Source organism: Eretmochelys imbricata, chromosome 21, assembly GCF_965152235.1.
Source record: "Eretmochelys imbricata isolate rEreImb1 chromosome 21, rEreImb1.hap1, whole genome shotgun sequence".
Classification (NCBI taxonomy): domain Eukaryota; kingdom Metazoa; phylum Chordata; order Testudines; family Cheloniidae; genus Eretmochelys; species Eretmochelys imbricata.
The window spans coordinates 2,300,524-2,327,368 of NC_135592.1; the positions used below are offsets into that span (position 1 = coordinate 2,300,524).

The 26,845-nt window shown below is 53.9% G+C and overlaps 1 protein-coding gene across 1 annotated transcript; it reads left to right on the forward strand.

The window, feature by feature from the left end:
• Positions 1-302: 302 nt before the first annotated feature.
• On the forward strand, positions 303-17,619 carry PPM1J (protein phosphatase, Mg2+/Mn2+ dependent 1J). The gene is made up of 10 exons (XM_077839458.1): positions 303-577; positions 4,179-4,305; positions 4,824-5,147; positions 6,611-6,723; positions 9,599-9,683; positions 12,694-12,812; positions 13,037-13,100; positions 14,626-14,733; positions 15,348-15,499; positions 15,960-17,619. Exons 1-10 carry the CDS (start codon positions 303-305, stop codon positions 16,105-16,107), a joined length of 1,515 nt encoding a protein of 504 aa, XP_077695584.1. The 3' UTR covers positions 16,108-17,619.
• Positions 17,620-26,845: the final 9,226 nt, after the last annotated feature.

Below are 26,845 nucleotides of genomic sequence, written 5' to 3' on the forward strand. Positions count from 1 at the left end.
GGTTCGGGGTGCTGGAGGGGTCAGGGAAGAGGTGCGGGGGGTTCGGGGTGCTGGAGGGGGCAGTGAAGGGGTGGAGGGGGTTTTGGGGTGCTGGAGGGGGGTTAGTGAAGGAGTGCGGGGGGTTCGGGGTGCTGGAGGGGGCAGGGAAGAGGTGCGGGGGGTTCGGGGTGCTGGAGGGGGCAGTGAAGGGGTTCGGGGGGGTGGGGTGGTCTCTGGGGTTGCTGGGCGGGGCGGGGCGGGGCCGGCCCGTGGGCGGGGAGCGGAGCCGGGCGGCCCCAGCGGCGCGGCCAGCCGGAGGCAGCATGCTGGGCAGGGTGCGCACGGCCGTGGCGCAGCTGGTGGGGGGCCCGGGCCCCGCGCCCGCCGCGCAGCCCCCGCGGGACTCGCCTGCGCCGCCCCGGGTCCCGCCCGGCCCCAGCGCCTGCCGGGGGCCGCCCGCGGGCGGCGGCTTCTCCAGACCGGCCTTCCTGCAGCTCAGCGCCGAGGAGCTGCGGCGGGCGGGCGATCACGCGGGCAGAGCCGTGCAGAGCCCCCGGGAGACCCGCCGCCGCCTGCCCTGGAGCACCGGCTACGCCGAGTGAGCCGCGGGGCGCCGGGGGGCGCGGGGCCCGGGGCCCGGGCCGGGCGCTGAGCCGGGGGCGGGTCCCGGGGCGGCGGGGACACCGACCTGCCCGCCCGGCGTGCCCGGGGCGCTCCGCTCCCCCTGCCCGGGCCCGGCGCGGGCTGCCCGGGGCGATGCTCCGCCGGAGGGAGCTAGGCAGGGGGGGCCCCGGGGGGTCCGAGAGCCTTTGAACCAAACCGCAAACCCCCGTGTGATGGACCCGCCGCAGGCGGCAGCGCCCCGGTCCCGGCTCCTGCGGGGCTCGGTGGCCGGGGCTGGCGGGAGAAGGCCCCGCAGCGGGGCCCTGCCGGTGCCCGGGGCACGTCCGTGGGTGCAGCTGCCCAGGGGCCGAGGCGGGTGGTGGTTTGCTCGGGCGCTGCCTCCGGGACGGGACCCAGGCGCTGTGGGGCATCCAGCCTAGGGGCGCTGCGGTGCCTGACGCCCCCAGCAGGATCCCTGTCGGGAGAGGGTCCCCCGACTTAGTCTGGGACCCTGAGTCGGGGGTCCTGGACTATCTGTACAGTGGGGTGCTGAGAGCCGTTGAACCAAAGTAAACCCTGGATGGGATGGAATCCGCTTCAAGCCAGGGGATGGCCGCACCCCTAGTTCCAGCACCTAGGCCCTGAATAGCTCCCTTGCTCCTGCCCCAGGGGTCTCGCCTTGTGCAAACAGCAGCCCTTCGCCTTGCTCCCATCTGCTCCACACGGGGAAAGCAGAGCCAAGCATGCAGCGGTGTTTACCTCTCCAAGGGCGCTCACCTTCCCCGGCTTACCTCCTGCCGTGGCCGCTCTGTGCAGTCACTGTGTGGTGCTTAGCATCTCCAAAGCCTGTCGCAGGTCAGAGCCAGACATTTAGCTGGAGGCAGCGTTCTGCAGAAGCTGCAGACACTTACGCACATGAGTAATCGGTGAGTGAAGTGAGTCTAAGCACAGAAACGTGAGTGAACAAGGAAGCCTGTTTGCAGGATCACAACTGCGTGGTGGCCAGCTTCCCTCTTGCTGTTAACCGGAGGATTTTATATTTCTAGAGCCCTGATGTGTAAACTGTACAATGAATGGCTGCGCATCGTTCGGTGGTACAATTGCCATACTGCCGACAGGCCCCATAGTGCTGGGGGCTCTGTGCTCACAGAATGCAAAGGGGATTCCTCTCCCAGAGAGTCTACCATGTGGGAGTTTCATTTTTAGCAATATTTTTTGTATTAGCTGAGCTGGAGTAAGGCAGAGGTCCGTACTGCCTTAGAGATGTCTGTCCACTTTCCTTTCCTCCCCTGCAGTTTCGAACCTGTGGTATAGCTAAAGGGAAGCTCTGTTCTCATTCCATCACAAGTCCACGGAGGTTCCCTAAGGTCTTTTGACACCCTGTCCTTGCAGGGCAGCAAAGGTTACTGGGGCTCAGCCCTGAGATAATGTCTGCTGTAAGTATCATCTAGTTGGCCAAGGGTCAAGTGCTGACTCTGGTTCCATTTGGTGCCGGTCCTGGAAGGCACAAGTTATGTTTTCCTTTTAAGTGGATTATTATTGGCTTACCTGTGTACCTGCGTAGGTGAAACAAATACCTTCTGCAGGGCAGCAAACCTGATGGGCCAGTGCCTGCTGCCCTCCCACTGAATAGTGTCTTTAGCCCCAGACCTACAAAGACTTACCTCTTAGCTTAACTTTCTGCAGGTGAGCAGTCACATTGGCCAGAGTGGGATGACTCGCAGAGTACGGTGTTATTCAGCGTGAATAAGGGTGTTGGAACCTGGCCCGAAGAAAAAGTCAAACGTAGATTTGAGAGGAGCCAGGCTGTGCTGTTTGGGCTTTTGTTTTGCCCTTCCGTCGGCTGGATATATACCCCTGCTATTGCGGTATCCAAGTGCCTCACAATCTTTCACATGTTTTCTGGATGTAGCTCACACTATCCTTTTCACAGATGGGGAACTGAGGCTCAGAGCGACTGAGCTTCCCAAGATCACAGAGGAGCAGGGACTTGAACCTTGCTCCTGGGAAGAGGCAGCTTCACACTTCCTCTTTAAAGACCTGCTCCTGACATGCTCGTTGGGAGCAGGAGAGGCCCCCTAAGCTAACTTGGCTGTATTACCTGGCCCATTTCCAGAGATGTGAGGCCAGTCAAGTCACTTCAGCTCCTTGGGAAGGGCACAAGGGACCCTCCCGCAGCCTGGCCTTTTTTTGGCTTTGTCACCTCCATCCTGTAGCCGGCCCTGAGACTTCTGAAATGCCAACCATGAAGTTGGTAAAAACTAGACTTAATGGGGAATTCTTTGCAAAGGCCTCCTTTTAAGGTGGGAGAGAGGACGGGAGGAGGTGTATCTTACTTGTGACAAGGACCTTAGACAATCAGGGGTTCATTTCAGTGTGTCTTTGGTCTGGTGCCTGCTCTGCTGCTTTTCACAGTGGTACGTGCTGTCAGGGCTAGTTTTCTGGACCTGGATTTTCCAAGCACTCCCTATTTTCCTTTCTCTCCTAGCAGCGCTGCACACAACTCTGTGATTGTTCTTCAATAACAAATATTGTCAGAAACATCACTTCCCTATAGGGTATTACAGTGAAACCTACCTTCAAGTGACCACCCCAAGGACAAGCAAAGATCTGTCATCTAGTAGAAATTTGTCTTTAATTAAAGAGTGGGGAAAAATTTACTGGAAATCTTGGAGAAGCGGTAAGATATTTTTATGAGATGATATATTGCAGAGGTGGCCCCTGGTGGTGCTGTTTCACTATAATAAACAGCAGTCACTGTCTCGGACTTTGGCATTATTATAGTTCTGAAATGACCATCTTTCTCATTTGTTTACACACAGTTGGGCTTTTTTTGCTCACAATTTGTGATGGGAACAAGCCAAAGCTTGGATGGGTTTTTCTGGGTTTCTTTCCAACTTCTGAACTCTTTGAAATGTCACTTGCTCCAGTGCGGTAATGGGAATAGAAAACCCTGCACTTGAGTTCTCAGAAGTAGGAACCTTTCAGAATATTAGAGGAACTCGTTAAAAGCACCCTTAAGTTTAGCTCTGACTGCTTCTCCATGTGACAGCATTCCTTCCCTATAAACCACTTGAAGAGCTGCTGCCTAAAGAGCACTTCTTGTTTTGCATATCTACAACTTCCTCCCACAAAGGAGGTTTTGCAATCGAGATCTGAAATTTGCTTAGCAAGGGGGGATTAATTAGTTAATGTCACTCTGTTTGCAAAAGTTTCTGCTGGTACATCTTGCCTGCCCACTTCTGCTTAAGCAAACCAGGCTTTCTGTGGGGCATTGAGGATTTTGGCACATACTGGAATGTGACCTCACCGATTAGCGGAGGACCTGTGGCTGCAAGATTTAGTATGTGTATCTTGCATGACTGCAACCAAGGCTTTAGCAGGTTCTGAGTCAGAAGTTTTGTGAGGAAGGAACAGCATGCCACGTGAGCTAGCTGGTCTCGGTGGGCAGTTGTTCTCTGCATGCTGTAAACCAGGGCGAGTGAAGGACTGGCTGGCGCTTGCCGTGTCTCTCTGCAGTCACAGGGTGAAATCCACTGATAAATGGAGTGTTCGCCCCAAATCATTGTCTCTTTCATCTCTTTCCGTCCCCCTAGGGTGATAAATGCTGGGAAGAGCCAGCACAATGAGGATCAAGCCTGCTGTGAGGTGGTGCTGGTGGACAGGCGATGCAGTCCGAGGTGTAACCCAGCTCCCAAGGGATGCACAGGGGAAGCGGAGGGGGTGAGCAGTGTAAACCATGGAGGCCAGGACCCTGGCAGGGCTTCCTGTAATTCTCATGCTGACTCTCTTTGCTCCACGCCCTGCTCCTGCCATGGTCCAGGCAAAATGGCTTTGGAAACACACATGCAAAATTCTATCTGCTGCGTGTACGGACAGGGGAGGTCACACTGGCCTGGGCCCCTCTGGGGTGCGATTGGATTTCAGTCCATTCAGTGCTTGGCCTCGCTGCGGAACCTGCCACTTAGGGGAAGGGGCCGCCTGTGGCAGGGAACTGCCCTGAAGCCACTAATTAATCGATCTGGCACAAGTCACTGAGCAGCCAGCTTGGTCAGTCCCCCCGTGGGCTGGATTAGAACTGACACTGAGGGCCAACAGGCCTTCCGTCCTGGGATCGGTGCCCTGGGCAAGCCAAGCCCAGCCCGGTGACACTAACCTCCCTGCTCAGCTGGGCCCGCCCTCTCTTCCCCCTGGTTTTACTCCCAGGGGAATTCCCTTAACCGTCCCATTTCTCCCAACAGGGCAGGGGGGGCCTTTGCTTCCACTACTGGGGCTTGTTTGATGGCCACGCTGGCAGTGGTGCTGCTGTCATGGCATCCAAGCTGCTTCACCTTCACATCTCCGACCAGCTCAGGGACCTGGTGGATATCCTACAGGACTCTTCCCCTCCCCCACTCTGCCTTCCGAGCGATTCCCGGAGGCTCCCGGCTGAGCGGAACCGGGCCCCCCTTGCAGAAGCAGATGCAGAGCTCCCCAACGATGCCCTGCCCCGATTCCACCTGGAGAAGGCAGTCTCTTGTGAAAGCCTGGTGATTGGCGCGATCGAGAATGCCTTCAAGCGGATGGTGAGCGAGCTGGGGGAGTGTGCAGTCCCAGAGCAGGAGGTGGAAGGGGAGGAGTTGGGTAGAGAACTGTCAGAGGAGGAAATGCCTGTCAACCTCTCCTCCCCACAACATACATGGCACAGTTAGCCTGTGGAACTCACTACCACACAGATCACCGAAGCCAGGAGCTCAGCAGGATGCCAGAAAGGATTAGGCATGTCTGGGGCTAATGAGCGCATCCACAGTTACAACAGGGAGGAGGAAAGTTCCCTCCGAGCGTTCCTTGCTCTCCCCAAGCCTGGCCTCCTCCCCCACAGTCTGCATTGGGTGCAGGTTGGCACCCCCTTGCTGGAGGTGTTCTGCTCAGGGGTTGTGCCACGTGAGATCAGCTTCTCCCACCGCGCTGCGTGATGCCACGTCCTGTTCGTCACCATTAGCAACAGGAAGCATTGAGGCCCGCGGCGGGAGGGAGGCTGATGTGTCATTTCTCTCACACGGAGACTGCCTCACAGCACCCAAGGGAGCAGGAGGAGGGGGAGAAGGAGGGGGGGCTCCCGGGCTGTTTTTTTCTTTGCTGCTGCTTTCCCAAGCCCCCAGCAGGCTGAGGGAAGCCACTCTCTGCAGGACTCCTCTCTCCCCAGCCTGCCCCCGGGAGAGCCACGGGGGAACCCAGGCGTCTTGTGTCCAGTGCCGGCTGGCTGGAGCCCCTGGGATCAGGCAAGGGGATGTGCCCTGGCCCTGGCTGGGCAGCTGCGTTCCAGCTGGAATGTACGCTCATTTCCTTTAGTAACCATCGTGCTGACGGGACAGCAGAGGGCTATTTTGGTCTGCTGAGGCATGTGCTTGGCTAGCTGCAGTCTCTGGACTCAGGAGTCTGACCCTGTCTTTGCTAACCCCCGCTGGTGCTGAGAGCTTTGCCAGTGCGTTGGCCTGCCAGGCACTTTATTTTGCCTCGACAGGGGCCCCAGGTGCAGTGACAAGTGTCCCGTGTGCGTGTGGGGCAGGCAGGACTGACCTTATGCACCCAGCAGCAGGCACAGGGCTGGGGCAGAGGTGCCCCCCCAGGTGAATGAGGGTGCAATCGCTAAGGGAGAGGAGGATCTGGCGTTAACCCTCTCGCTGCTGCTCCTGGCTGTGGCAGAGCAGAGGTTGGGGATAGGGAGGGGACAGGACACGCATCTCCCAGGGTCAGGAGGCTGAGAGGGCAGAATGAGGAATTAACCAGGGAGACATGACAGAACAGCAAGGGTGTTCAGGCCGTAGAGCCACCAGCATACGGGGGAGGGCGGATTGGCGCTGGGGGGGCCCTTGCCCAGCAGAGGGCATGCTGGAGGGCCTGTTGCAGTGGTAACCCCTGCTCCGTGTGTACGGGTATTTCCCACCCGCTGTCTGGTTCAGCAGCCCGCCTAGAAGAGTCCTGCTGACGTCTCGGCATCTTTGAGCTGCCTCCATCTATGGGTCCGTCTTGCTGTCTGTCTCCTCAGGATGAGCAGATTGAGCGGGAGCAGACGACCCGGCTCGTGGCGGGAGGCTGCTGCGTCCTAGCTGTGGTTTACCTCCTGGGGAAAGTCTACGTGGCAAACGCAGGTGACAGTAGGTAGGAGAGAGCGAGTGTGTACAGGGGCCAGCGTTGGCCCAGGGCTCCCTCCCCTGGCCGGGGCATGGCAGCTCCAGTCACAGTGTGACTATGGGCTGAGACTCCTTTGCTGCCCGCTGGAAATGGGTCTGGACACCCCCCCCCCCCGAACCCAGTCACTGACTGATCGAGGAAATAAACGTGCCCGTAAAAGAAAAAAAAAAAAGAGCTTGGTGAAGGCATGTGACAGCCCCGGAGAAACCCGCCTCATCGCAGCTACTGGTCAGGTGTGGATCCCGAAGCCTGGGGCTGGGGCTGGTGAGGGTGCTGCCCTGCATGCCTCCATACACAGCTGTAAACTGCAGGTTCGTGCACTTTCACAGGGGTGCTTCAATCGCACGCTGTCCAGAGCTGTAGGTAATGGTGGCGTTCAGAGCAGCCCTGAAGGAATGAATGCTGCTGTCCGCCCATTGGCCCGGGGCACTCGGGTAGTGCAGAATTGCCTCCTTTAACTCGGGGTTTGATTCCTTAAGCTCCAGACACCTTCCTTGGCAGTATCTTGTGTGTGATTAAAGACGGGGCGGAGTGGGGACCCCACTGCAGTGAGCTCTTCTCTTCCCCGAGCAATATTTCCTAACAGACCTTTCTGCTGTGTGCTCCACGTATTGTGCTCAATCGGACTCCAGGCCTGACTTGCATTTCACTCCGGAGCTGGCTGTAGGGGCGTGAAAATCCCCCTGGGGGGAGATGTACCTCCACTACAAGGAAAAACTGGCAACACTGAGCCTCCGAGCCCAGAGGCTAAAACTCGCTGTGTGGCCGTTGGGGGTCAGGCTTGACCCCGGGCTCTGACACCACCCTTGTTGTGGGGTCTCGGAGCCCGGAGTCCAGCCTGAGCCCCAACAGCCCCACTGCCCGAGCCAGCCCAGCCACGGCTGTGCCATGCGTATTGTATTGCAGTGTAGATGAGCCCTGTGTGTCAGAGCCCAGGGGTGCGTGCACTTTTTGTACCCATGTAACTATTTTGGTTGCTGGGAGGGGTGGGGGGTGATAGTTAAGTGGTTCAAAAGCTGTGTGTAATAAGCCCTTAGGCACTTGCAATCTAACTCTTATTTACAAAGTCACCTATGTGACTTAGGTGCTTAAGTACTAGTGGAAACCAATGGAATTTAGGCACCTCAGTCACTTAGGCGCTTTTGAAAATTTTAGCCCCTTGCGCAAAAGTGGGTGTTGGTGGAATGTGTTGGTTGGAGGTCGGGGGTGTGAACTTGGTGCCCTGTGTAGTGGTGTTGCACTCCCAGCTGAGCCCAAGTGGAATGAGGGTGTGCGTGGCACTCCCGGCTGATGAAGCTGGGGGGAGGTGGAGCCACCAGTCTGGAGAGTGTCTCGTGAAGCTCTCGGTTGGCCACCGGCTAGGAAATGCACCAAGGCGGAGGAGTAGGCCAGGCTGTGACTGTCGTCAGTGTGAGCCCTGCCTTGCTGTAGAGGCCTGCGCTGCAGTGTGTTGCATGGAAGATGCTCCGAGCCAAACGGAGGAAGCATCTTCTGTCACGGCCACGGGTAGCTGGAGAGAGCAGGCATCGGTTTCATCTCCACCAGCTTCTAGTGGCCTCCGCAGGCCTCTCACGAGCTCCTCCCCATGCTGCCAGCCGCTGTCCCATGCGTGGGTCTGGGCAAAGTGACCCAGATGGTGAGACCCAGCTCGGCCGGAAGACCCCCACCTCTTGTGTCCCTATTGGAGTGTGGCTTCTGGTAACTGACCTAACATGCCGCTCTGGGCTCCCACGTTCAGCTGCGTCCATGGGGCTCGGTTGAACGAGGAATCCCCCCACGCGCACACAGCTGCTGGAGCCGCAGACTCACCCTGCCAGCCGAGAAGTGGGCTGTGTTCTTCCTGGCCAGGAACAGAGGCAACCGCGCCGGGGGAAGTCAGTTAAGGGTCCTGCTGGGGCGGCACGAGGCAGAGTAGAGCCCATCTCTCTCTCCTGTAGCCGTCCCTGCCCTCTGCCCAGGCACTAGTATAACGCTGGCTTCACTGGGCAATGGCTGGGGGTGCTTCTCGTCCATTGGCCGGCGACGCTGGGATCCTTCCCGAGAGACGGCGGCAACCGAGTCAGGGTCTCTGCTTTCCCTCTGGTCAGGGAAGCAAACACCGAGCGGGTCCCAGGGCTGCCTGCAGCAGTCGCACGGTGTGTGGAGGAGACCCCGCTGCCATAGAGAGCAGCGAAAGCCAGAGGTCCAGCCAGGCCACAGACACCCAAGGGCCTTGGCTGCACTTGGTAACCTCTAGCCAAGTGCCGTGAGCAGCTTCTTTTACATATCCACTGAACAACCCATCCTGCCTTGCACCGCACTGGCAGTGAACCGGTAACACAGGATAATATTTCCTCCGCACCCTGTCTGTGAATGGCCAAGGAGTTCTGCATGTTCCCTGTCCCGCTCTCTTGTTCACGATGCCTCCGTGACCTTATCGCAGATCCTGTTCACACAGCCAACCTCCACTCATTTTTCACTCTGCTCCACTTTCCACTTAGATTATTTTCTCTGTCCCGCTTTCTACTTTTTATTTTTTGACCTCTATGGTCTTCCTGAGGCAGACTGCGTCCCCCGTGCCTGGCTCTCCCAATAGTAGCTTTGGGGGAATCGCAGTCGTGTAGCCTGCAAGTGATTCTTCAGCTCAGGGCTGGTGGAATCTGAACAGCAGAGACAAAAATACCCGATGGCAAATGGACAGTGTGAGATGCCCCGCTCCTCAAAGGTGTGCTGTGTAGTAAATAAACCAGGAGCCTCCGGCAGATCTGGAGGGAGCCCACGGCAATGTTCTTCCCGTAGCTGTGAAATGAGAGCAGCCGCTTTCCCTTTCTCACTAATCTCATCCTTCCGTATTTCATTGCAGGGCCATTATCATCCGTAACGGGGAAATCATCCCAATGTCCAGGGAATTTACTCCCGAAACAGAGAGGCAGAGGCTACAGGTTTTAGTAAGAAAGAACTTTCTTCTCATCGGATTCCTTCTAACCCGCCTCCCCCACCGCTGAGCTTCTGGGTCTGTAAACCAATGAGCCGGGCAGCTCTCCGGGCAGTTGTGCTGCTGGGAAAAGCCGCACTGAGATCACTTGTGTGGTTTGTTCGCTAAATACAACACCGCAGGTGAATCAGCAGCGGTTTCCATCTGCCCCAGATTGTGAAATAGGTGCAGTTTGATGGGGCCTGGATGGGGGGTTGGGAATGAGAAGTGGGGCCTCATTAGTTCCATTCCAGCCCCACGTCGGACTGCCTCGGGGGTTGGGGAATGGCATGTGAGGTGTTTACCCTCTAGGGCACTGGGTCCAGGCCAGGTTGGCAGTTAAGCTGACTCAGAGCTGTCCGGGGACCCCTGGGAGCAAGTCAGTGGTCTCCGCCTGTTCCCTCTTGTGCAGACAAACCTCGTGTAGCAGCCTCAACAGAGAGGCCGAGGGCTAAACGGGCCATGGAGACTGAACTCCCTCTCGCCCCTAGGTCCCAGCAGGCCAGCGTGGGGAGCGCGTGCCTTTCTATGGCTTGTTCTGTGTTCACGCTGGGCATAGAGAGGGCAGTGCTCCCCAGGGCTGGCGATCTGGCTCCTCGCACCAGCACAGAGCCAATGCGTAAGATGGACCGTGTGCCGTGCCCGAGGCAAGTGGTGGGAAGGGCGAGGCCTCTCTGATATTTATTTAGTGTTGTCTGGTTCCCCGTGAAAGCAGCCATCTCCTGGTCAGTACACATTGCCCCTCCCTTTGTCCATCATGTTCCCAGGCCCCATTGTTCTCCTCTAGGGGAGCAGGTGATGGGAGACTGTGCTAATGCCGAGTCTTGATTCTGCGCCCCGGTGCCTGCCACAGCACTAGGAAAACAGATCAAGTCTGAGCATCGCTCTTGTGGTTCCTGAAAGCTTCTCTCTCCAGTTTGCCTTGGAAAAATCACCCTGCTGCAAAATGAAACTTGATAGGGTTGTAAAGAAACGCCCCCACAGAGAGTGGGAGGGAGAAGGTGACATGAAAGTTAGCTGAGGTTTTGCTGGACATGTCTCCTGGCTCAGACTATACCTTGGAAAAACCACAAGAGGTTTCCTATCCTCAGCTCTGTTTTCAAACAGCCCTGGAAAGGAGGAAATTGCACCCAGCAGTGTAGTCTCTCCAATTGGCTGTGAAACCTGAGCAGTCAGAAAATCAACCCTAGATTTGCCCCATGGGCTGGGGTGAATTGATTTCCGCCAAAGCCCTTTTGTAGGCCTTGTGTCCTAATAAGAATGCAGGAAACTGCTGTAACCATGACACAAGTTAAATGGAGGGCATTTATTTCACGGTTTGACTTCTGTTCCTGTAGATAGAACACACAGCCCCTGGGAAGAGCCTTCCTTCCAGCAGATTTCAGAGTTCCAGCAGAGATTGTCTGCAGCTCCAGATTCCAGCAGAGATTGTCTGCAGCTCTGCACTGGATTCCCTTACCTCCTGCTCTCATCTTTTCCTCTGCTAAGTCATTTGGCATTTGCTAACATTGTTAGAATCCCCCCCAGCCCGTGTCCCTCCCTGCATCTCGGCACTGGGTCTCTTATCCCTGAACTCTGTGGTGCAACGTGATAATTGCATGTTAAAGTGCCCTGCCCCACTGCTGTGGGTTCAGAGCTAGGCTGATGCAGAAGATTCCCATGTAAGCTTGGGCAGCCAACTCATTGGCTAGGGGTCTGCTAGGGGGAAATTGGCTTTGTTTAGAGCAGTGGTTCTCACTCTGTGGTCCAGGGACCATCCCGGACCCATGGAGAAATGTAGGACTAAAGGTTCTGTGGGATGGGAAGGGAATTGGGTGCTTGAGGGGATCCCTCTTTGCAGAATGAAACAGTTGGCAACCTTCACGTGGGCGGTGTTCAGACGTCCAAGGAAATACTCAGAAATGGTGGGACATTGTTGACAGTGGCACCGCCCACAGAGTCTAGTTCAGTGTCTAAGTCCCCGCGTTTCCTCTTGTGTCTGGGCAAACGAACAGGAGGGTTGGCAGAGGCCATGGCATTAATCATGGCACGGAGGCTCCTGCTGAGAGAAGAGAAGTCACTCCCTGTTGCTTTTCACTTGAGGCCCTCTCTGAGCCCCGGGTGCAGGTTGCTGAGTTGGGCCAGTGTTTGCTTTCTGTACCCGATGCCCCTCTCTCGTCTCTGCTAGTTCCGATTTCAGGCTGGTGGACTGACAGTCTCTTGCCCTACTCCACCTCGCCATTGCAACCCACGGGTGACCTCTGGGTACCTGAACCAGACTCAGGTGCATTTCAGCCTCCCCCTGAATTCTCTCTCTTGCATATTTCAGCCAGACCCTCTGGGTCAGTTATTGCAAAGCCCTTTCAGATCAGCATGGGCAAAAGCCCCCGTTGACATCACGAGGGGCATTTGTGCCCAGAACTACATGGAGGCGTTCTGGTGTCACGTGGAACTGGGGCTTTCCGGTGCAGCGCTGGGAGGTGGCTGCCCTGGAAAGATGCCCGGCAGCCTTTCCAATCACAGTGAGATGTGTTGCTGTTGTCACCAATAATAAAAGCTATTTCAGCCCCTTTCCTTGCGGTGTCTGGCCCTTTCGCTGTATGCCGGGGAGTGACCCAGGGAACCCCAAGCCCAGTGAAATCAGAACCCTCCTCTCCAGGACGCTTATTGGAAGCCGTCAGACATCAGTCAGACTTTTATCAGACAGGGCAGCGCAGCTGCAGCTGGAGAAAGGGCTGTTGGCACCCAAGCTGTGTTGCCTTGGGACCAGCACACGGCACCCTTGCTGCGGGGTGCAGAAGGGTTTGGTGTTCCCGGGAGCCCAGCCTGGACGTTTGCCTTCACTCTCGAAGCCCGATGTCTTAATGAGCTGGGGAACGATGCACTGTGGGCTCCCTCTCCAGCATAGCCCCTGCTGCGTGCCTGGGGCACAGGCTGTGTCTGTTGTTTACATGCATCAGGCGCTGCTGGGTTTTGTGGCTGAATCTGCTGTTTTCTCCCCTTAGGGGTTTTTGAGACCTGAGCTGCTGGGGAATGAGTTCACGCACCTCGAGTTTCCACGGAGAATTCAGCACAAGGAGCTGGGGAAGAGGATGCTGTACAGAGACCAGAACATGAACGGCTGGTAAGGCCACTGACCTGCTTGTTATGCTTTGTGCCAGCCTGGTGACTTAGCTGCTTAGACCCTCCTGCCCCTGTGGGTGGGTTCAGCTGCACCTGTTGGCAGCCGCCAGCAGATTTTCTAGCACAGGCAGGGCCTGAGTGTCTGACAGGCACAAGCTGCTCTGTTGAAAACAGCCCAGGTGCTGCTGGTAAGCTTTACCTGGTCATCTCCCTGTTTGTAACCAGGGCCTATAAAAGGATAGAAGAGGATGACCTGAAGTTTCCGCTTATCTACGGAGAAGGTAAAAAGGTAAAGTGCCCAGGAACTGCAGATGTGAGTTACAGACTGTGACATTCCCCAGGACTGCTGTGTCCCCTTAGCTCTCCAGTCTGGGATGCCTTTTACACTGCTTTGCTGTCCGAACAGCCACCCCTCCCGGCTCTGCTCGCTCCCAGCCACTGCCATGTAAAGTCTCTCCCAGTTGAATACATGAATGCTCTCCCAGCCAGCAATGACTAGATACAGGGTGAAATCCGCATCTTTCTCAGTCCCAGCCATGCACCCCAGAAATGTGCATCTTGTACTGTCCAGTAGCCCACTGGACTGTACAAGCTCATGATTAGTCCATCATTCCAACAATGGGTAATGAATATGCACCAGTCCTGTTGTCCTGAGTAGAGATTTCCCAAACACTTCAATCAAACACACTGGTTTAGATAAAACAATACAACAAGTTTATTAACTAGAGGAAGATAGATTTTAAGTGATTTACAAGTGATAAGGCATTAAAGTCAGAGTTGGTTACAAAAGAAATAAAAAGATAAACATGCAAGCTAATTCCTAAATATTACCAAGGCTAATAGGATTAAAAGCAAAAAGGTTTATCTTACCCAAAAGCTTTCAGCAGTCTGGACTGGCTGGAAAACCTCCAGGCCAGGACCACTCCCCCCAGTTCAATGATGCACATTTGTCTTTAAAGCGATCTTACTGCCTTGAGTAGAGATGGGGGAGGAGAGGTAATTTGTGTGTTGTGAGTTCTCCATTCTTATTCCTTTTTCTGCTCTTTGAGGATTACCCCCAGCGGGGAGTGGGGGGGGAGGCAAAACAGACCCCTGTGCACATGAAACTTGAAATGCCTTTTAGGTGAATTTTAAATTTCTTGCCTACACCTTCTGTGTATGTGAAGTTTGAGCCATCTTGGAGATGACCTGTAAATTCCTTATGTACAGTCTCCCTTACTGGTGGAAGGTTGTTTCAGGAGTTAATAATTTTCTAACAACTGTGGCCAGTCCTTTGTTGTCTCTGAGGAGCTAGTCTGTAGGCATTCCCCAGAATTACAACATATTTCAGTAACAAACATATAGTAAAATCTTATAGCTTTACACACACTGTTGTTACACACATTTTAACAGGGCAATGATGTTCAGTAGATTATGAGTTTTCAAATGATAGCTCACAAGGCCAACTTTATATGAAATATATCATAGCCATATAAAAGTGGTGAACATGGGGTACAGGATGTCATACAGACACAATCCCCATTGAACAGGAGGCCAGGAGTTTAGAGGGGTAATAGAAATCCAGGCAGGGAGCTGGGACATTAGAGTCTGCAATGGTATGGGGGGATTCTTCTTGTCTGACTTCTGCCGGTGGGTGGGTTGTGAGGGGATTTCTGTCTCTGAAGGTTTAAATTCCAGCCCTGTTTTCTCCAGTGAGCCCAAGGGCCCACTCAGGCCCCCTGCAGATGCACTGACTGCAGCACCCACCGTGCGTGTGTTTCCCTGGCGCCAAGGGGGAGCAGACAGTGAAGCTGTTTAATTTGCTTTCCCGCCAGGCACGGGTGATGGCGACAATTGGGGTCACGCGGGGCTTAGGAGACCACGACCTCAAGGTGTACAACTCCAATATCTACATCAAGCCTTTCCTCTCCTGTGTCCCTGAGGTGAGTTTGCCCGGCCTGCTGTCCTCCTCCCCAGAGTTACCATCAGTGGCTGGTGCTGGGTAACGTGAGCGAATTCAGTGCTCACCTCAGGGAGGGGCTTTTAGCGATAGGGTCACGTGGGCTGGCACTGCGTGAGCTCTGCCGCGGCACCTCTGTCCTGCCCTTACGCAGCCCTGGTTAGTCCAGTGCTGGGCCCATCATGCAGCTCTGCCACTGCCCCCGGGCCCAGCTGTCTGCCTTTGGCCCCCATCATCAGGGCAGCTGAGCGCCTTGCAGCATTTAGGTCAGTTATCCCCCCGCCCCTGTGAGGCAGGGCAGGGCTGCCGTCCCTGCTGGACAGAGGGGGAGCTGGGCCACCTGTCTGGGTGTGCAGGACAGTGCTTTGCTAGGTCTCCCTTCTGCCTCCTCTCTGCCCTTCTGAGCCCAGCTGGGACAGGGAGATGACTCTGAAAGCGACAGCGAGATGGGAACCCTGGGGATCCCTGCGTGCTGGCTGGAGGAGATGGGCCAGGGCATGGTGCTGTGACACAGGGCAGGGCAGGAGCTGGACAGGCCCTTTCTGAAGAGCAGCAGCAAGTGGCTGGGGTTTGCGCTGAGCCCCTGTCTCTCGCCAGGTCAGAGTTTATGACCTGACGCAGTATGAACACTGCCCTGACGACGTGCTGGTCCTGGCCACCGACGGGCTCTGGGACGTGACCAGTGACCGGGAGGTGGCTGACGTGGTCACGGAAGTGCTGATGGGCTATGAGCCGAACGATCCCTGCAGGTGAGTCGAGGGGGCCAGGCGTATTGTCCCGGGAGTGAAGGCAAGGGCGGGATGGCTGCAGTGCGGCGCGGGGCCCAGCAGTCCCAAACGCCCAGCGCTCCCGGCTTGCCGCCATCATTCCCTTTCGGGCTACAGTTCCCACAGCCTGCCGCTCTCTCTCCTCAAAGGCACCGGGTCACAGCCATGTGTCCCGGGGGGGGGCCCTGAATGCTGCTTCCCACAGCGCACTGGAGCGGGCAGGAGGGGTCATCTGAGAGCAGTGTATTCCTCCCTCCTCTCCCATAGAGCTTGACCCACCCCCCCTCACCCCCCGCAGCCGTCCCCTTTCTCATCAGGGCATACAGTCAGCCTCAGTAGGGGGCTCTAGGATGGGGGATCTGCCCCAAGTGTGAATGGCTGGCGGGGGGAGCCTTTGCTGCTGACTGGCTGCCACTGTTGGCTGTCCCCGGCGGTGCTGCAGGTACACCATGGCGGCCTGTGAGCTGGTGGTGAGGTCCAGGGGGGTGCTGAAGGAGCGAGGCTGGCGGCTGGCCAACGACAAGCTGGGTTCTGGAGATGACATCTCCGTCTTCGTGATTCCTCTGGGCGGCCCCGGCAATTACACATGAGGCCAAGCTGCCCCGGGGCACGGCACCGCTACAGTCGGCGTGGGACCAGGACCTGGGGTGGGGGGCACAGGGGCTGCCTGACCAGCTTCCTGCCTCTCCTACAAGAGGAGTAAGAAACCCTGAAACCCCAGGCTCCCCCCCCCGCCCCCTCTCCGCCTGCTGCTTCCCTGCCACTGGGCAGAGCCTAGAGCCGTAGCAGCTAGTGATAGAAAAGCCATCTGGGGCCCTCGGGGTGGGGAGATCAAGGCAGGACTGTTTTGATGCCAGCACCCATAGCCAACCCTACCTGACCTGGTCCCTGCGAGAGGACTCCGCGCTCAAAGTGTCCTCTGCAGGGATGGGAGAGAGCCCCCAGGACTGTGGTGGCTGGTTCTCGTAATGTGAGAATGGTGTGGATTAGCGGGAGGAGCATACCCGGGGGAGTGCGTGCTGCCCGCTGCAAATCCTTCCTTCTCCCGCCTCGAGATCTGCACCATTGCGTCCCAGCTGCTGCTCCCACGTGCCCGTGTCCAGTCGTAGTGCCTAATCGCCTGCCAGAGAGAGCACGGGGATGGAGCCGTGCTGTGGGGGCTGTGGCTGAGCACCCTTGCCATCTGGCCGGTCATGCAGCCTTCAGTCCCTTACTGTGTCTTAGTTTCAGCTTTGAAACCAGGAGCAGGTGCCCAGTTACCATGGTGATGGGCACTATATAAATACTTGGAAATATATGTAAGCGGGCCTCCCGTGAGCTGGTACTGCCCCTGCTAGTCCTCTGCACCTTCCACCAGAGCTGCTTTAGCACCCTGGGCCAGTGTTGAGTTCCCAGATGCCAAGGCAGGGGATCGGCCCAATTATTGTTAATTGAAGAGCTGGTCTGAAAATTTCCAAATTCAAATTTAAATGAAAACCACTTGGATGAAATGTCCACAAAACTTTCATCCCATTTTCCCACCAGCTGTAATGAATTTGGTGCTTAGTTCTATTCAAAATACAGACCAGGCCTGCCCCAAAGACCTTGCAATTTAAATATGCTGCATCCATGTGCTTAGCTGAGAGCCAAGGATAATTAATAAGCTGTGTGTTTCTCTAAAAAAAGCAAATCACCTTCTTTCCTGTATTAATCTCAGAGCCGTGACCAGCTCTATTCTGATTGGAGCTGGGGCTCTGCCCTGCCCTGCGGAATGCTTGATTTAGTAAAAGCAACACGTTCTGCAAACCTCTGATCTGGGACATGAATTTTCTGGGTCTCCTCAGAGTGTGATGAAGGGGTGTATCTATAAAAGGCTGTCCCAGGGTAAAAATGGGGCAAATTCCCTCTGTTTCTGAAGCACACTTTGACTTTGACTATTTCTCGTGTCCTGCTGCTGCCAGGAGCACCAAGCACTATCGTGATGTGTCACCTTCTGATGAACGTTGTTTGTAACTCGTAATTTGTGAAATGTAAATAAACTGGGTACACCTAGTTGGAACTAAAAGGCATCCAGGGAGTGTTTAATCTATTGACGTTTCTGTGCTGGAAGGAGATCATTAGATCGCCCTGTGTAGACCTGTGTTTTTAAATAAAGAATGCCACCAGGAATCCCACTGCCAAGTCTTTATTGCAGAGCCTTTGATGAAGGAGACTTGCCTGAAAGCCAGTCACTTGTGCGTAGTTTACAGGGCTGCCAGCAAATATACCCAGACAGACCTCTATGAGCCAGTATCTTCCGCCTTGTTCACAAAGATCCGATCATGCAAAACCTCCCCCACTCCACATATGCTAAGAGTGGAACTTTGCCTTCCCTAATGCCAAGCAATGTGTGCATATTTTCAACTGACTGCAATTGTCAGGTGTTGTTCTTTAGTGCCAACTAAGTGAAAGTTACTCAGTTAGTCTGACTCGCCTCAAGTGGGCAAGATGACACCCGAGGAGTGGAGTTGACTCTCTTGTGTATCCAGGAGCTGGAGAGAGAACAAATTACTGATGCTCTGAGAGCCTCTTATTTGGTTTGGTTTTGTTTTTTAACCCAAAATGTGATACGAGTATCTTAGCTGCCCTGGGCTAGCAAACAGAATACTGGGTATTAGCTGCCATCTGAGACAGGATGTTACATGTGCGATTGTGGGGAGATTGAGTCTGTTGCTCCATAGCGCGTTGCCTGGCGCTTGTAAAGACAAAGTATATTTCTCTGGAAATTTAATCTTTTGGTTGTTCCCTTGGAACTCTCCAGCTGGTTGCACCTTTCCCACTAAATTCCCAGCAGTCAGAGTCCAGAAAACTGCTCATGCCTCCAAAGGGAGTTAGGATGTTTTTCTGATTGATTTGTAAGTGGGCAAGGGCTTCCTTTTTTATTATTGTGGGGAATATTTGCAAAAAAAACCAAAGAGAACAGGAACTCTCTTGGTTAGTATTCCATCTGCTATTCACGCCCCTCCTGGGCTGACAGATGTCTTGGCAACTACTTGCTGGGCTATCTCTGCCGATGATGACTCCGATTAGAACTGAAGAGCAGGTGAATTCTGAAACAATCTGGGGCCTGGCTGGAAGAGGGAATTGGGACCCAGGGCCTGATCCAAAGCTCTTAAGTCAGTGGATAGCTTCTCTGACTTCAGTGAGCTTTGGATCAGGTCCTGAGAGCTTGCAATGCTGGCATGCCTGGTTCGAATACTGTCTAGGGTATTAGTGCATTACAGCCCTTCCCAGAGGGCAGTGTGGAGTGAGATTGGTGCCCCCCATCCCGTGCGTAATGGGGCCGCCAACAAGGCGGGCAGTGCTGACCTCAAGTAATGAGAAATACGAGAGTCTCTTGAAATGTGTGCTAGTCAAGCCAACTAAATTGTGTGTCTGGGATTGTCTCTGGGCCTGCCCCAGCGTACGCTCGGCTCACCTAACACGCCCAAGGAGAGAGGGGCCGATTCTTACCAGCATTTTGCAGCTGGTGTGCCTGAAGCCAGGGCACCCAAAGGAGTGGCCTGATTTTCAGAGCTGCCGAGTGCCCCAGTCAAATCCTGGCCTGTGATCTTTACCCATAAAGAGCTGAGCTTATAGCGGTAATGGCTCTCGCAGGGCTTTTTCTTGTTACCCCCTGGCCACGCTGCAGCTGGGAGCAGCCTCTGAGCAGGTTCATGCTAGCTCCACTCGAGCAAGCACGCTAAAAATAGCAGTGTGACGTTGTTGTTGGGGCTGGAGCTGGCCCCCTGAGTTTGGACCCACGTGTTCGGATGAGCTTGGACTCAAGCAGCTCGCCTGAGCGGCCACCTGAGCCGTAACGTCTACACTGCTATTGTTAGCATGCTGGCTTGCGTAGAACGAGCCTGAGTCCGTGTGTCCTGCCTGCTGTGTAGGCGTGCCCTCTGAGACTTGCCTCTGGCTTTAATGGGGTCTCCTCATTCTTCCTCAGACCTTCCGGGGCTGTGCGTCTTCACCCCACGTAGCTCCAGAGCGCCTCTGTGGTGAACGCACCATCACGACTGCACAGTCAGCCTGGTGCTTCGCCCACCTTGTGTGAGCTAGAACATGATGGGCAGGTGCCAGGTAAGGAACCAGGAGTGCAGCTCTGCGTGGTGTGCAGCGGGGCACTAGAGGGCAGCCGCGGTGTTTGGTACAACACCCTCACCGCTCCTGCCTCTGAATCTGACTGAGAGAAACTTTCTGAAGGAGAGCCCACGGCCAAAATCAATGGGCTAGATGGAGTCCAGGCTTCTGGCAGGCTCTGATTGACATCTGGCTAATGGGCTATTCATTAGGATCAGAAGAGCCTTTACAAGGAAAACGTATTCGTCTCTTGGGGCACTCCCGAGCCTGCTCCTCGTGCTTCCCAGCGCGGGCTGTATGCTGCCACTGCAGGGACCCTGCCCCAGCCATGTGCTTGCGCCCTGGCTCCCAAGCAGTGCTCCCCACCCCCTTGCTGGCAGGCTGTGGGGTGCTAGCTGGTCACCCCATGTTGGCTCCACCTGCTTGTCCTTCCCCTGGTCTGAAAACATTACCGTTGGGTTTGGACCGCTTTATAACATGGCTTTTTAAGTTTCTTTTTACATTTTCAAACAGAAATCAACTGAAAATGTCCCCCCAAAATCATCAAACAATTAGAATTGCGTGGGCACTTGCAGGAGCTGAGCCCTCCTGCCTTGTCTACACGCAAACCTGCACTGATTCATTTGAAGCAGTCTGGTTAAATTGTTGCAAACCCTGTGTGGGCCCTCATTAGGTTTGAGTGGCTTATTTTCTTTTAGCTTAAGCCTGTCCCAATGGACTTAAACTAAACCACAATAAGCCAAGCCTGCTTTAAACTGAAATAATAGAGTCCACACAGCCTTTACACTGGTTTAAAACCATGCCTTTATTTAAACTGCTTGTAGACAAGCCCTCAGCCAAAGGTTGGGGAAGGGCGAGTGGGAGATGAATTGCAGCTTACTTTACAAACAGGTCTTGCCACAGCCCAGCATGAGGCAGGTCTTATCCCATTAAATAAATGGGGAAACTGAAACAGAGGTGGTCACTCTCTCAGGATTGCACAGTTGCTCTGCCACAGAGCTGGCAACAGAGCTCAGGGGTCCCTGGCTCCAATCACTGGGCCTCATTCACTATAGCCCAGCACCAGGCATTGTCCTTTGCACCAGTACTGAATCAGAATGCCAGGATTTTGCACAGGTACAAATGCCGACAGAAGGTGCAGAGCAGTGGAGAATCAGGCCTGCTGCCAATGGAAAGGCACATGTGCGGGGATTCACCTCTCCAAAGCCAGGGCGGGGCCGATGCTAGGCAGAGGAAGTGGGGACAGGCTCTGTTAGCAGCTGGCAGTGGGGTGGAACAGCACTAACTGTGTTGGCCCTGAGCACTACTACGGCGTCTCTTGTAATATTCAATGAATGCCTGGCTAAGGCAGGGCGCGGAAACACCCACAACTCAGGATGTTCAGAAGTTAAAGGTTCCCAGAGCAATGTTAGTTCAGCCCCAGCGCATTTGTTGTCTACATTAAAGCACACCCTGAACTGCAGAAACTGTCAGCAAAACACTCCACCTTGGCAACGCAGTGGGAACGATGCATGGTGGGGGCACCAACCTGGCTTCTGTGTCTAGTGCAACACTGAGGCCGAACATTTAACGAGAAAGAGCCTGGCAGACAGGGGAATGGCGATGCTGAGGGCGAAAGGCCTGGCTTGCACACAGTTGCTGGATTGATATAACTCTTTCAGTAAGGGGTGATTTTTTGCCAAAACAGTTAGTGGCACAAGAGCTTGTATGGATGCAGTTATTCTACTATCAAGCTGCCTTGCGTTGGTACAGTCATTCCCCTTCCTATACAGGAGGAGCAATGCCAACATGAAGCACCTCTGTACCAGTATACCTGCACCCATAGGAGGGGAGTGGTGCCGTGTTAACTCTACAAGTACAAAGAACAGGAGGACTTGTGGCACCTTAGAGACTAACCAATTTATCTGAGCCTAAGCTTTCGTGAGCTACAGCTCACTTCATTGGATGCATACTGTGGAAAATACAGAAGATGCATCCGATGCAGTGAGCTGTAGCTCACGAAAGCTCATGCTCAAATAAATTGGTTAGTCTCTAAGGTGCCACAAGTACTCCTTTTCTTTTTATTTAACAGAGGTTCATGTTTGAGTAAATCTCACAGCCCACAGTGTGAGATTCCTCATGCTGCCCCATTTGTCTGGGGAGCAGCACCGTTCCAGGCAGTCGACTCTCATAAAAATGCAGAAGGATACTCTCCAGGGCTCAAGAAGTTCAGGAGATGGAAGTGGAAGGGAAATAACAAGGTAAGCAAAGCCCAAGGGAAATATCCTGTTGCACTGTATTTCACTCGCTGCTCCCACCCTTGCCCTCCTCTGTGCTGGACACTGGAATTTATTTCTGCTCTCTCCGCTTTCCAAAGACGAGGAGATCCATCCTGGAGATCCCTGCTAATTCCTGCCGGACTTTACCTGCAGAGACATCCCGCTCAGAACAGGGCAGGGGTGAATGACAGCCTGGGCCATTGGAGGGCCAGCTGCCGGCCTTTGGGAATTGAGTTGCTGGACTTGAGCATGGTAACCTGGGGCCAGGTGTCCACATTACAGCAGCCACCCGTGTGAGGGGCACTAGCCGCCTGGGCTACCCAGCAAAGTTCAAGACTGCTCCTTTCTCGTCCAGGGCTGCGGGGTGCAGTGCGGAGGGCAGTGTGAGGGAAGCTTGCCCCACTCTGCCTGGGCCATCTCAGTCCTGGAGGCTAACAGAAGCCTCCATTGATCCAGCACTTTTCAGCAGCACCAAATTCACAGGCAACAGGTACAAGGTGATGTGTGGGTGTGAGCAGCACGTCCGTCCTGGGCTGCCACTGGAGGGAGAGCCGGAGACGGGAGCATTGCGCACTACCAGTGCTGCCTGGCATATGGGCAGGATTAATGGCTGGCACAATCAACGCTGCGTACTAGCAAGTAAACCCTGCCACTGGCATGAGCCTGGGGAAGCCACAGACGTGGGATCACTGGTAGAGGTGATCTCCCACCCCCAGAGGAAGAAAACTGCTTGGCACAGGTATCAGTATCAACAGGATAACAGCCCCTCTCCGGCCACGCCATGGCATGTTGTCACTTTGCAATGCATGCGGCAGTGATGTGATGCTGGACCTCAGAAAATTCCTGGTGGCCGCAGTTCCTCCTGCGTAAGCAGCTGCCTCTGGTCAGGGTGACAGGGTGAGCAAAGCATAAATAGTCTGAATAGCAAGATTAGAGTAATCACAAATGGGACTGTGCTGAAAGAAGCAAACGCTTTAATTATGCAGTGACTAATCTGCAGCGTGAAAGACCCACCCAGCTGGTACAAAGACATCAGCAGAACATTAAACTCCATAGATCTCTGGTTGGTGGAGAGAATGTGAGTCCATCTGGGAGCAAGGGACAATGAAAAGCAGCATGCTCGATTTCTGCCTCCAGGATCTCATCTTCAGGAAAAAGACAGTATATAGCGGAGAAGCTCTGGAGCCATCCCTGCCCAACTCCATCCCTCTTTTGTCTTGAAGATGAGATACTGGAGGCAGAGACCATGTGTCAACAGGAGCTGGGGGAAGTGGGGGGGGGGGGGGGAGGGATTTAATATTGACTCCCATCGCTCTGAAGACATCCTGGATGGGGAGAAGTGGATTTTCTGTTGGGTGGTATGTGGACATAGCACCTCGATGGGTGCATGGCACTTGGGCACCCAGTTCCCAGGAGCCTCTCAATGGAAACCAGGTTTATGTGTGGTGTCATTTTCACTGGAGATGCCAGGGCTTCTCTGTCTGTTAGCAGGAGGCCCCAGGTGATCTCAGACCCCAGTCCTGGGAACAGGACTCCCTCTTCCCAGCAGTGTTTGTGCTTCCTGGGTGGCAGGAAGAAGCAGAAGCCACAAGCTGGAAACTGTGAGCCATTCCAGGGAATTTGTATAGATCTGGATAACTGCTGAAATCATCCCTGTTTGGTTCCTTTCCTTTGCTTTCTCCCTCCCCTGTATCCAAGTGTTATCTAGGCACATACACACTCTCTCCGGCACACAAACGCGCTCATTGTTTGCAGGGGGAAAGGCATGAGACTAGATACTAGCTTCTGAAGAGAACAGGACACTTGTTTTTCTGGAGCACAGGCTGGGGGCTGTATAAAGGAAAGGAAACCTGGGAAGGAGTTGAAGTTAAAACTTCCTCCTTGTTTCCCTTTCTTTATATGGAAATGTTTCCTTTGGAGCCAACTCCAAATCCGAAGCCCAGTAAATTAAGAACAATTGTCTCTGAGGCCAAATGCCTTTAAAATAGCAAAGGGTTTATAGGCTGTGGTGGGTCTGAACCAGAGTCCGGGGCTGGCTTTCCCTCCTAGCTGACTCACGGCCTGCAGCTGGGACTTTCAAGCAGGACCATGGATACGCTTTGACTTACCCTTCCTTTCTTGACAAATCCCTGTGTGATGGGAAATCATAACTGAGCCATACCTGAGCAACGTGCTGGATGCTGATGAAAATGCCCGGAGTGGTTCTCTAGGTGGTGAGAAAAAAGAAATCAGGAAAATGTCCCCATGTTGTTTTCCTCCGCTCGCCATGGATGGAAATGATCCAACCAGCTTTGCTCACAGCACTGCCCGACATAACTGCAGGCTCTAGTTATCATCAGTCCTGAAATCTGGAATCACAAAACCATGGAGGCAGCCGCAACCAAGTAAATCCAGAGCTCTGTGTTTGTAGAACGTTTTTCACACGCCATGTGCAAAGTAGTCGACAAAGGTGTGTCAGCAGCGTCAGATGAAGAAACTGAGGACAGACTGGTGATTGCACATGGAGCAGAAGGCTGAGGTTGGAATAATGCCCAGTATTCTCGATTCCCAGTTTAGTGCCTCGGTCATTGTACTTCCATTACAATGTCCCATTTCCCGTTGTGCTGGAAGAGACCAATGGGCCAGCCAGCCTCCTATCCTGACCGCAGCAATGACCAATAAAGCTGATCACTATCCCATGGGAGCTGCACCCCACTCAGGTGGAGATCAGCTTCTGTCCTGACAGTTGATGGCTCTAGTGACTGTAGGGGTGAACACTGTTTTTATTCACTTACAGTAAAGGTCTAATCCTTTCTTTTAATCAGTAAGAATTCTTCCTCTCCCTTGAGACCGAGCTCTTGCTGAAAGATGAAACGATTGCTCAGGAAGATCGGCCAGGTTCAGTCTGCGCTGTATCCGCTTTGCAGTGGCTTACATCACCTTCTGCTCCCGCTTCTTCCAGTCCCTCGTCATTTGATGCAGCACGAAACTCCTACCCTCAGGAATAAATAAATAGCATAAAGTAAGGCCTCATAGTCGTCTTGCTGCTGTGGATGGCTATAAAGACAGGAAATGCCACAGCCAGCGGAGCCTGACCTTGTCAGTTTCCTGATTCCTGCCTTGGGGGTCATGTTTATGTTTGTAAATCACAGTCCTTGCCTGTTGCACAGCTGCAAGAATGCTTGCTGTCTCCTGTGGCTAAGGATGGTGGTGTTAGCTTCGTAGGGGTGTGTGCAAGCATGAGTGTGTGTGTGAGGTTCGTATGACTCTGTCTCTGTGTGTGTTCACTTGTGTCTCGTGAACGAAATATGAATTGCTTGAGGTTTTCCCAACAAGGAATACATTTGACAATTACGTTTTTTGAGTTTCTATTTCACCAAAGCCTTAAATCTCAGGTCAACTGGCTAAGGGCCACAGCAGACTGGTTCCTAGACGCTCTATCCTAGCTACTAGCCATACGGAAGGGATGAGCTATTTGATAGCCTGGCTACTAGCAGCATGACACAGGCTACCTAATAGATATGAGACAGACTACTAGGCACAACTGCCTACCGACCATACTACACAGACTGGCTATCGTAAGGCCTTCAGGGCAGGTGGTGTCATTTACTGTTTGGCTAGGACCTAGCACAATGGCTGACAGATAGATGAGGAAGCTAAGACAATATTTTTACTGGACCACTTCTGTGGGTGGGAGATGAGCTTTTGAGCTCTGTCGACACTCACAGCTTTGAGCAATATGGTTCTGTCGCCACAGCCGTGCCGCTAAAAGTCACGCAGCGTAGCCGCTGATCGTTGGCTCTGCTGCCCACGAAAAACTTCCACTCCCAACAAGTGGCGTTTCGCACTGGCACGGGCCCCAGCAAAACTTTTTGTCTCTGGGGCAGGAGGGGTTAACGCCTCTGAAAGAGAAAAGTTTTGTCCTTTAATTGCCACTGTTGACATTGCCACAGAGCTCTGGTTGTCAGGCCTGGAAAAGGTACTTCCAGCATCCCAGCTAAATGCTGGGTGGCACAGATTGTTTAGCCCCAGTAGTTAGCATATATTGTAAGGGACCATTCAAGGTAGAATGGCCCGTTAACACCTCTGCAGTCCTGGGGCAAAAAGGAAGGGTTGTGGGTTACCGATTGTTGTAATAAACCATAAATCCCGTGTCTTTATTAAGACCAGGATTTTTAGTGTCTAGCAAAGTTATGAATTTAAACTCCTGAGCTCATTTTTGAAAGCATTACACCAGTTTCCTTTGAGGATGAGGGCTGATTGGTCAGAGAGTGAGTGCATTGTGAAAAGTGTTCACCCACAGGTGACAGGGTGTTTTTGTCCTGTATCATTTTCCTGTGTGAGCTCATTCACGAGCGTCGTGATTGTCTGGTTTCACCTGCCGTGTGCACAAAATGCTCCAGTAACCATTCTGCGTGTGAGTTCAGCTGCTTGGGCACAACCCTTCCATGCCAGACGGTGCAGAGGATGACAAGGTCGCTGAGGGGTTTCTGTCAGGCTAGAAAACAGGCATTTGCCATCCTGGCTTCGGGAAGCTGCTGCAGCTAATGTTGCCTACTTAGAAAAACCCTTTCCAAGATGGGCATTGGGCACTGCGAACTGAAACTGGAGAACAGAGCAGCTGTTTCGGGCTGAGGAGTTGCAGCGATTTATAAATACACACGCCTCTACCAAAACCCACATCTATCCTGTGTCTTGGCCTGCTGCTATACCTTGCCAAAATGCCAAGGCTTGAAAGTATTAATGAGGAGGTATGTGTGTTGGGGGTGGGGGATTAAGGAGAAAGGAACAGAACTGCATCTTTCCTATTGAAAAGTGTTGGCCCAGATATGCTTTTTGGAAGGTTTTTGGTTTTTGGAGGCCTGTTATTAAGACTGGCAATTAAATAATAATTTAGAACATGGGAAAAGTTCACTGTGAAGGGAAGTAGCAGCAAGTGCATTCCCTGGGAACAGAGGAAATAGTCAGCGAGATGTTAAGATCAGCCCCTCATGCTAATCCCAACCCT